At 45.2% G+C, this 10,380-nt stretch overlaps 2 protein-coding genes across 3 annotated transcripts; one reads left to right on the top strand and one right to left on the bottom strand.

Moving 5' to 3' along the window:
* Positions 1–946: 946 nt before the first annotated feature.
* Positions 947–4,467, top strand: LOC123067803 (UV-B-induced protein At3g17800, chloroplastic). Its single transcript, XM_044490437.1, has 3 exons — positions 947–1,182; positions 2,143–2,417; positions 3,346–4,467. The coding sequence occupies exons 1-3, from the start codon at positions 1,066–1,068 to the stop codon at positions 4,127–4,129; spliced, it is 1,176 nt and encodes a 391-aa protein (XP_044346372.1). The 5' UTR covers positions 947–1,065; the 3' UTR covers positions 4,130–4,467.
* Positions 4,468–5,325: 858 nt separating this feature from the next.
* On the bottom strand, positions 5,326–10,122 carry LOC123067785 (glutamate receptor 3.5). 2 transcript variants are annotated; one of them, XM_044490430.1, is made up of 6 exons: positions 9,777–10,122; positions 7,284–8,629; positions 6,924–7,201; positions 6,743–6,774; positions 6,238–6,644; positions 5,326–6,123 (listed from the first exon to the last, which is right to left on the bottom strand). In XM_044490430.1, the coding sequence occupies exons 1-6, from the start codon at positions 10,045–10,047 to the stop codon at positions 5,641–5,643; spliced, it is 2,817 nt and encodes a 938-aa protein (XP_044346365.1). In that variant the 5' UTR covers positions 10,048–10,122; the 3' UTR covers positions 5,326–5,640. The 2 variants fall into 2 exon arrangements, with proteins under 2 accessions (XP_044346365.1, XP_044346369.1); XM_044490434.1 differs by lacking the exon at positions 5,326–6,123 and having other exon boundaries at positions 6,323–6,639.
* Between the last annotated feature and the right edge of the window lie 258 nt (positions 10,123–10,380).

Below are 10,380 nucleotides of genomic sequence, written 5' to 3'. Positions count from 1 at the left end.
ATCTCCTGTTTGTCGGGACGGTGAAGGAGAAAGGCCCAGGAAAACATAGGCGAAGGCATCACGATCTGCAGGGAGAGCGGATCCAGCTGTTGACACCAAAAACCATTTGCTCTGGCCAGACTTTCCCATCGCTGTGGAGGTGACAGGAACGACAACAGTGATGAGAGGAGAGGAAAGGAGCGAGGCGACGAAGAGGACATGAGATGAGATGCATTTTGGGTGGCTCCCACACTCTGCTTAAATGTGGGAGCATGCGGAGCGATGCTGCTTCAATGCGGTGCAACAGGCGCGTATGTGGTGCGAGTCCGGATGCCCGCAAACCTCGCCAACTTTGGTGCCGACTTACGAGAATTCGGACGCCTGGACCGGACGTGTCCGTGAATGTTTACAACACCACGTTGGATGATAAAATTGGTTTGGACACGTTGGATGATAAAATTGGTTTTGTGGCACCGTGTTGAAGATGCCTTTAGGTGTTTTCCAAAAAAAATAAGAAATTAGCCTTCCTCTATTTATTAGGAAGAAGTGTGAAATCTTATTTCGTACTTTTTCAGTTCGCTATATAAATACTCTAACTTTCTTTCCACATAGTTTAATATATTTTGTTCATTTATTTAAATATGTATGTAATTCATATTGGAATATCCAAACCATCTTATAGTTTTGTTGTTTTCGTATTTTTTGGATTTATTTCAGATTCGGTGAGTTTGTTCAGTGGGAGGAGATGTTCCTATCGACTACAAGACGCTTGTGATGACTTTGTTAATCTTAAAATGTTATGCCAGCTCGGTATTTTTCGAGGTGTTGGTAGGGATATGATGAACGGAGGGAGTATATTCTTTTAACGGTGGAATTTATGTATTTAGCTAAAAAAATAAAACGATGGGAATTATCTTCTTCTTCTTTTTTGAGTTGATGGAAATTATCTTCCGAGGGTGGAATTTTGAGGACCGATGTGCACCGTCCGACACGTTGAACGGCTGCGAGTGCACTTTACCCCTACACTGCACACGGCGTTATCCTCAAAGAATCGGCTCACCGTCGCCACCTGCTCCCGTCCACAGCATGGCCGCGCTCCGCCCCGCCCCCCGCGCCGCCATCGGCGACCGCGGGCCGGCCGCCGTCTGCCGCGGCTCCCGCCGGCCCTCGTACCTCTCCTCCGCGTCCCCGTGCTGGCAGCAGGTTCTTCTTCAACCTCCTATTCATTTCTATCCTCTGTTCTCGGTGTGGTTTCGGTGAGGAGAGTCGGGGTTCAATCAGAGGAAACTGATTAACTGGTGCTCCTTTGTGAGTTCTTAGTGGGTATTTTCTAGCGGTACTGGTTCATGGGGCTGAAAACGTTTTTGGATTTTAATTTAACCTTGGGTAGATGGAGGGATGATCTGAATTGAGGTGCCGAGCCAGCTTACAATTGTTTCCCCTTGTTTGGGGAGGAGTTTGGTTCTTGACTTTGTTATAGTTGCCGATTCACTGGGTTCTTGGCGATTAGTTCAGATATGCCAGTAGGCCCAATACACCAGTCACCTGTATAACGGGAATTACTAGAAATTTTACTGCTCAAGTAGCCAATTTGAAATAGAAATTCACCTGAACTGACAGATATGCAGAACGATTCTTATACATCACCTGACTTTCTAATCGTGTGAAACTGAAGCTGACTGAAGCTGCAATTCTGTAAAACTGATCTTATCTTAAGTTCTGTGATACTGAACCCTAAGCATGTATTTGTACGAAATCTACTCAAATTATTATGTTCTGCACTCTCCAGCTCACAGACATACATAAATTTTTAGTGCTTGCTTGTTTCACTGTCCCAAGTTGACAATGACAGAAGATGCCAAAGTTTGGCAAATAATGTGGTGATTTGTTTATTGCGAAATGCGGAGGCCAAATTTTGGGAAGGCATGTTAGTTTACTGATTGCTTCTCCAGCATCCTATGGGCATTGTTAGTCCAGTTGGAGGCCAAATTTCCTGGGTTTGGCAACTTCTTTGGCAAGACAATTTGGGGCAACAAAACCAAGCATGCATTTAATTCTTACTGACTTTAAGTTGATTCATCTCTTATATTAGTTTAAAATCATCATTAAATTATATATGTGCAGGACTTGTGATCACAGCCTTATCAACTTTATAAATTGCAGGGAAATATCTTGAATCGGAAATCCAAATGCACTACCAGAAAGCTACTGACTACTGTTACTGGCGCAAAGGGTGATGAATCTGAATTTGATAGTGTCAATGCACCACTTGAGCCCCAAACATGGGAAGGGAGCTTCTTGTGTGGCTTATTGAAGAACCAGCCTCAAATTTTTCTAGTAGCTGCAGCAAAGCAACTTCAGCGACTGTCTATTCAAAGGAAAGACACGCTGACCCGCTGGGAATATAGTATCGGTTCTTCCGAGGACTGTCTTCACAGGTTAGTAATATCTGCCTGCCCATTTTGGAAATATTTAGGGGCTGTTTGGTTCCTAGCCACACTTTGGCACACCTAACCTTAGGCAAGTTTGACCAAGTTAGGTAGGTGTCTGGTTCTAGCCACACTTGAGGCAAGAAATCTTTTATGAGCAGTGAACCCCACATGTCATAGATACAAAAAGTGTGGCAAGATTCCCTTAGGCAAGCCAAAGTGTGGCTAACAATTTGAACAACTCAAGTAAGGCAGGTGTGGCAAAAATCATATGGCAAAGATGGTCACAATCCAAACAGCCCCTTAGTCGCAGCCTCTCAGCCTCTGAAGAGTTTAATGTTGCTGATTTGATTTGTTTCCAATGTTTTTCTGTATATATTTCCAACATTTGTGAAAACAGACAATAATGCGCTCTTGTATTAGAATGACAAACACTTCAGTTCGACATGACCTCATAGCACCTGGAGCGTAATACGAGTGTTTTACCTTGTAAGTGAGGCTGAAATCCAAAACAAGGGTATCACCAGAGGTTTATGGTGGGAGCATAAACCTGGACAGGCTAACTATTAGAGTGTTTAGATAACTAAAGTAGTGATCTAAACGCTCTTATATTTCTTTACGGAGGAAGTATCAGTGTAGACAAGATATGGGTCATTGTTAGTTTAAATGAAAGAATAAGGACAGTAAGGTCCTATATTCACTCCTGGATTCTCTTCCATGTTTGCCATGTGTTTATTCATGACCTACATATGTCAGATTTAACTTTTTTTAGAGACTGTCAGATTTAACTGAATCCATTAAGTAGCTGGTGCAGTTGTTGGATTCCTGACACAGCAAATATCGTCAACCTGATTTTTTGTTTTTTTCTTTTCACTTTTGTTACTGTATTATATTTTCCTGGATAACTAAGTATATTGTCTGGAACCATTACAAATAGGAGAATTGCTGAAATGAAGGACCAGGAGTGCAGGACTGCTATTGAGGACGTCATGTACATGTTGATTGTTCATAAATATTCCAAGATTGAGGTTCCGATGGTTCCGAATCTATCAAAAATCATCAGTAATAGAAGATTACATATATGGCCACCAAGGGAGGCAGATCTTGAATCCATTCATGGACCTGAGGTGCTAGGTCAAATTAAGGAGCACTTGACTAGCATTATCAGATGGGTGCACAGGAATGGCCCCAAGATCAATCGCTCAACACTTCGTGTCAAAAGGCTGCAATTAGCTCGGATCTATTCTGCTTCAATAATGTATGGGTACTTCCTCAAATCTGTCGCTGTAAGGCATCGCCTGGACCTGACTTTTGCTCGGTCAGAAGAATTTTTACAGCCAATTCAGCTTCTCAATGCTCAACTTGCAACTACCTGTAAAAAGGAACAGCAAGAGGCCTTTGGCGGTTCTGTGGGAACGGTGCCTTCCTCAAAACCACGGTCTGTCGTTGATCCTCATGACCTGAAGAGTTACATGATGGGCTTCGATCCAAAGACCTTGGAGTTATGCGCGAAGCTGCGCACAAACGAGGCTTGTAATCTCATCGAGAAGCACAGCTGGGCACTCTTTGGAGAAAAGATGGGCTCCACGGAGATTGACGGGGCGGTGATACTTGATCCGGCATCCCTAAAAAGACTGCTGCTTGAAGCCATTGCATTTGGTTCCTTCCTTTGGGATACCGAAGACTATGTTGATGAGATATACAAGTTGCAGGACAGCTGAAAATTGATCATCAGAAGATTCCTGAAGCACTGTAGATACGGAGCTCGCTGGAAGAAGAGTTTGCAGAAGATTCCTGAGACCATGTATATATTTTAGGAAATTGCCTTTTTTTCTGTGCATGTAAATCCTGACTTTGCAGGTGCTAAAATATGTAGTAGCTTTTTTTTTCTGAAATAACAACCTTGCAGGCACTAAAAATATATCTACATATGACCTTGTTGTATAGATGGTGCCAGTAAGCATATGTCCATTTAGGCATTGGCCTGCAGTCTGTAATCTGTAATACGGTGTAGTAATGCACTCATGCATCTTCAGATGTAAGAAGATTTTGTTAAGTACTACAAAGTGTCAAAGTCCATTTGACCATGATTCAAAGCTATGATTGATGGATTGATCTCCAGACAGCGGGAGCAATAACGTAAAGGGAGGCACACGCCAACATTTGTGCCCCTCACCCAACTAATGCGCCTTGATCAGGGGCACCCTAACCTACCGGCAATTGGACGACGGGAAGGCCATCTCCATTGCCGTCAGTCACCTCACAGTGACGAGGCGACGATGAGATATACAAGTTGCAGGACATCTGTCATATGGGCGATCTGAAGGATGCCTGTACCTGCCATGATCGTCTAAACCGACCCTTCATCACGCCTGTGATGAGCAGGCAAGGGACCTCGCTTCGACTCCGGTAATGGCCTCACCCATTGCCCCTTGAGATCTCTAACACTCTCTGCAGTTAGGTGCTCCTGCTCCAGTTCTAGGATTATGGTCTGATCAAGTTAAACCTAAGGATTCCCTCAAAAAAAGTTAAACCTAAGGATAGAAAAAATGGTATCACACATGTGACCAAGCTTAAGTAATGATTTCACTTGTGTCTCAGGTATTCCATAAACTCCAGTTAACTGCTCATAGAAAGAAATGAAAAAATAGCGAACCAGATTTAAATGGTTACATGCTACTTTTCCGCCTTCTGCACATCTGCTTAGACCGTCGATAGATACACCAACACACAAACTCAATACAGTTGAAAATTTCAAGCATCAGATTGCATATAATCATTCACCACAGGCATGTCCAGCGCATTTATTCTCTCCCGGACATTTGAATAACAAAGAGAAGAGTTATACCCCACATCTTGAATCTATTTTGTGTCTGCTTTCCATTTGTCTTCTACAATGGTCTCAACACATAAATCATAGTCAGCCAAACAGATTGATGCTTGTTAGAGATACAACTGAAGCAAACCACTTTCACAACTTGAGAAACAAGCCAACCAAGAAGACAATTGTTCAGTAGTGGTGTAGTACAAACCATGTACATCAGAGATTATTCTAAAATGCTGATGAAAAAAGGATTCCTAGATCATTCTACAATAACAACAAAGCCTTTAGCAAGTTAGATCACCGCGCTATTCTTTACGGGCGAGAACCCAATTCAACATATTATCGGTATCATGCTTTCTTCCCTGTTTTGTCATCTGAAGGGCTGAAGTCAGAGAGAACGTCCTCTGGTCAAGACACTGGCTGAGCATCCGAGGATCCAGCGGCCTGGTTATCTTTCTCGCTCTGTCTCCGCTTCATCGTTCTCCTGACTTCTGCCTCTTTCTTGTCAACAAACTCTATCAACTCTCTGAAGCTGCCAAGGCGTGACGGTCTCCGCGCCCTTTCGACAGTATTGGTGGCAGCGGCGGTGGGGCCGACAGCATCAGCTGCACTAGGCTCACCGGCAGCTTCAGAGCTAGAGTAGCGGCTATATTGCCAGCAGACCCGTATGAAGAACACCAGCAGAGCCAAGAGGCATATCAGGGCACACACGAGGAAAAGGCCCCAGAAGCTTCGAAGGCCAAGGCTGGTTGCTCCCACCTCAGTGTCATCAGTGGAGCAGCTCGGCCTGGTGAACCACTCGTCATGGATCCTCTGGAGCTGGCCACTCTCTGAAAGTTGAAGGATGGCCGTCGATAAGTCCGCGGCGAGGGGGGAGTCTCTCTGGAATGCCTGCAAAGAAGAAGAAGATAACGGAGAAGAATAAGTAGTTTCCCTGACAATGAGATGAAATGTGGATGAGTGACCAAGAGAAAGTGATTAGAGCAAGGAAGATGGTGAACGTACAAAGCCCCATCCCTCCTTTGTGAACTCCTGTCCCACTATTCTGAAATCGCAGTGGTATGACAGGAAGATCTCAACATATGGCATCTCATCGACGATTGCGGCGACGCCTCCATCTCCTGATCCGCGTCTAAGGGCGTCGGCATACTCGTGGATCGTATTTAGCGCTACTAATCGAGACTCGGGGATACTGAGCTCTTCGATCAGGTAGTTTTTGGTGAATTTTCCAGCCTGGTATCCAATAGGTAAACCACTTGAGATCAGATTGTCGATCCCGGTTATTCCTGTAGATAGCTGTTGGACTGTGAGGATTGATGTCAAACTAGCGGTATAGCTCGAATTGATTATCAGCACAACGAACAACCATATGATCAACACGAACCGCCCAAGGGCGCTCCCGGTGTTCTGTCCTGAAGCGAGTTTCATGTCAACATGTTACCATCGAGAACATGGAAGGCACCACGGATGAGTTAAGCATAATATCATGTGATGGATCTAGTGTACTTACTGTGTGAGAAGAACATTGTTGAGAAGCTAAACCTGAAATATTATAAGAATGAAATGTCAGTCAATTATTTCCCAACATACAAGTAACACTTACAAAAATTGCCTCATGAATTTCAGACTCAAGACAGACTTGGTAGCAAGCATAGGATAGAATACATCCCTATGTAGCAACAGAAGTTTACCAAATTATTGTTATAATTTGTCGTCGCGGAGAGCCTCGGAACTCCTCATTGGTCCGATGTTCAAGAATCCAAACAACAATCCCCACAAAAATAAAAAGAGCGCATGTTACACACCACATCTCCAATGTAAAGGGTTTCATGAAAGCCCAGGCACTCGAAGGTGCTCTTTGCACCGGTGCTACTATCACAAGCCCCGACTCAATATAAGGCTGCGTGAATTCTGCCATCTTTGTTCTGTTTCTCACAATGGCAAAGTCTCCTACAGCTGCATCAAGAGACTAGTGAAAATGAAACTGATCAGAGGGCTGATAACAAATGGTTAAATACATACACCGGAACGAAGAATGAGATCGAGCATACATTGTCAGCAATCATACTAATAATGTCGTCGTAGTTAGGGTTCTTTTTACCATCCCCGATTGTTATGAACTGGCAAGGAACCGGATAAGGAAGCAGTCTGATTGCCGCGTTGAATATATCAACGCAATAGCCAGTCACATTATCAGAGCCCCTGCCACCTGCCACTAACTCCTTGAAGCTTGCCTTGATCGGAACACCGACGCGCAGAGGCTGGCCATTGTTTGGGAAAACCCACCCCTTAGGTGTAGTGGTGGAATCACCCGGCCAGACGACATTGTAGAGCCGTTGGGCAACTGAAGAAGCATTTGGTGGCTTCTGATACAAAGTTTCAGGAGCAGCGACAGAGAGGCCTGAGTAGTTGGACCAGTAGCCAATCAACCGGGAGCCAGAACCACCCACATTAAGGATATCATATGCTGGGCGTACCAGGTTGCGGTCCGGACCAAATTGCACCAGACCAGTAAGGCCTGTGAAATTCGTGAGCAGAAGCTGCTGCAGCATCTGCTCACCACCATCAAATACCTTGAGAGTTGACAGCTGCAAAGTACTATCATTTGAACGGTGCAGCCTTGGATCTGTAGAGAAGTTGACCTGCTGCCCATTATCAAGAAATTTATCGATGCCACGAGCGACAGCCCAGACAGAGTCATATGCATAGAAACCATATGAATTCAAGCCAGAAGTAATGCCTCTGCTACGAGCGGCGTTGTTCCATTTGGTTATGAACTTGTCCTTGGCATCAGACTCAGAAGTGTGCTGACGAAGAACAATCAGTCCCTGAATATGACTCATACCTTTCAGATCTCCAGACGCCGAGGAATCCAGGACAGCAGCTAGCCAGTCAGTCACTATCCAGACATAGCCACTGGCCATCATCTGGAGCTTGTTGGCAACAGAAAATATCTTCATCCCTGTGTCAGGATTTGCATGCACAACCATGACCCTTGATTCCATCATATTTGCTCTGAACAACACATCATTGATCACCTGTGTGTTTGAATTTGGAGGAATGGCTGCTTTGTGTGAAATCTTTGCCCTCTTTGCTGCAAGTGCGTCGCCGAGGGCCGACACGCCACCTCGCCCATAATCATCATCGACGAATATAGCAGTCACCTCTTTCCACTGGTAGTAATCAACAATGCTAGCAATGGCATTCATCTGGAAGTAGTCACTCATGGTTGTCCTTATGAAGTAAGGATACTCTGACGCGGAAAGCGTCGGATCTGTGGCCGCAAATGATAGAAGAGGAACATGTAGCTCGTTAACAACATGGGAGATGACATGGCCTATTCCAGATGATTGTGGGCCAATAACAGCAACTACATTTTTCTCCATTAGCTCCAATGCTGCAACCAAGGAAAAAAAAATTGTGAATCGGACTATCCAACAGAGCAGCACCTACATCTGATAAATCGAAGCTAAGTTTTGACATCTGTAAGTGCTCATTCTGCTCAAAAGTTAGGATCCACAAATGGTAAGAAAAATTGAGTCATATCAAGCAAACTTTAGTCTGACAGAAACAGGAAAACTAATGCTGCTTCAAGCAAAGAGGAGCAACCTCCGATAAATCTGTTGATTCTGATGCTCACACATGACACAAAAAGAAAAGAAAAAAGAGATCTTGCATGAGAAAAAGTGAAGAATCGGATTCTCCAAAGTAGGTGAGACACGTTTCTTGCACCATACGGAATACTATAAAGCAAGTTCATAAGTTTTGCCATTTGTGGTACCACTGCACCGGCATGCTTTTTGTATGTTTCTCTTGTATTAGCAAGACAGTCTGGTTAGCAAAAGCCTCAAGAAAGGACAATGTCGTCGTAAGTCCAAGCGAACGGTTGGTCTCTCTGTTTCCAGTTCAAACATTATCAAATCATCTCATGAGGCACGAGGCAGGCAATTATTGCAATTAAACTAGTATAAATGATGGGCAAGAGGGCAGCTTGGCCTTAGTTCAGACAGATGGAGACACTATACCAATAATCCACTGGAGTTGAAATGGATATTTCTTGGTTGTCGACATTTAGGTACAGTAAATTTGTGTTACCTGACCCAAGAGGGAATGTCACAAGCAATTGTCTAATGAATTTCCAGGGATAAAAACGGATGAAGAGAACACGTGATACTAACTAAGTACAATATAAAAGACGTAGTACTGCAAAAGTGGAAAGCAAAGCAAGCAATCAAGGCTACCAACTACTGCTCCCAATGCGCAACTTAGTTCTGGCATTCTGAATCAAAGTAGTGACAGCCACTTTGGTTTTTCTAAGGGTTTGCAGATTGCAGCTGCAGATCAACAATTTACTACAAATCAGCAGGGCTACATTAGCAGTCATTGATCTGATCACTCCATTCGAAACCATTGCATTTTGCTGCTCGAAGTTGAATCTCTCCACTCGAAATTACTGTAATTTCAGTTCTTGAGCTCGACATGAACATGAGCAGCTGAGATAGATAGAGAGGGAGGGGGGATGCAGACTGCAGAGAGCGGCAAACCTTCGATGGTCCCGAGGAAGCCGCTGCAGTTGGTGTCCTGGGCGACGAGGCTGAGCCGGGTGGCCGCGAGCACGGTGCGGTCCGCGTTGACGTCGTCGACGGCGAGGTCGATGGCGAGCCGCGCCGCGCGGCCAATGACGGAGTCGTAGGTGAAGAGCGCGCCCACGGCGACCTCGCTCGGCCGCGCCCCGGCCCCCGCCACCGTGGCCGCCCTCCCCGCGGCGGCGAGCAGCACCAGGAGCAGCAGAGGCGTCAGCCGAGGCGCGCCCATTGGCCCAATCCACGAGCTTCAGAACTGGCACCTACAGTAGTCCAAGGCCCCCCCGTCCCTGGCCTGTCTGTCCGTCCCGCCCTCTACATCACAGCAGGTGTTTGGTCGGCACGTGCAGCACACGTGACAAAATTGCAACCCCTTTATTCCATTTCAGCACTGCTCAAAACATTTTGCCACTGCTGCTGCTGCTGTAAAGAGGTGTGGGCTGCTAATGCTCAGCTCACAGATCTGCGGGATCCATTTCTCCAGCTTTCGAGAAAAGGAAAAGGAAAAAGAAAAAGAATGGACCGACCTCCTTGTTTATTTATTTTTCGCGGGAGAGAACCGACC

The sequence above is a fragment of the Triticum aestivum genome, chromosome 1A, assembly GCF_018294505.1.
Source record: "Triticum aestivum cultivar Chinese Spring chromosome 1A, IWGSC CS RefSeq v2.1, whole genome shotgun sequence".
In the NCBI taxonomy this organism is placed as follows: domain Eukaryota; kingdom Viridiplantae; phylum Streptophyta; class Magnoliopsida; order Poales; family Poaceae; genus Triticum; species Triticum aestivum.
Note: the sequence above shows the minus strand (reverse complement) of the source record. Positions and strands in the feature narration are given on the sequence as shown.

Bases quoted from the DNA above. Each gene is read 5' to 3' on its own strand.
- LOC123067803 (XM_044490437.1), top strand. From the start codon at position 1,066: ATGGCCGCGCTCCGCCCCGCCCCCCGCGCCGCCATCGGCGACCGCGGG. The intron at 1,183-2,142 runs GTTCTTCTTCAA...TATAAATTGCAG, and splicing joins CGTCCCCGTGCTGGCAGCAG to GGAAATATCTTGAATCGGAA. The intron at 2,418-3,345 runs GTTAGTAATATC...CATTACAAATAG, and splicing joins TCCGAGGACTGTCTTCACAG to GAGAATTGCTGAAATGAAGG.
- LOC123067785 (XM_044490430.1), bottom strand. From the start codon at position 10,047: ATGGGCGCGCCTCGGCTGACGCCTCTGCTGCTCCTGGTGCTGCTCGCC. The intron at 6,775-6,923 runs GTAAACTTCTGT...ATAATATTTCAG, and splicing joins CAAATTATAACAATAATTTG to GTTTAGCTTCTCAACAATGT. The intron at 6,645-6,742 runs GTAAGTACACTA...AACTCGCTTCAG, and splicing joins AACAATGTTCTTCTCACACA to GACAGAACACCGGGAGCGCC.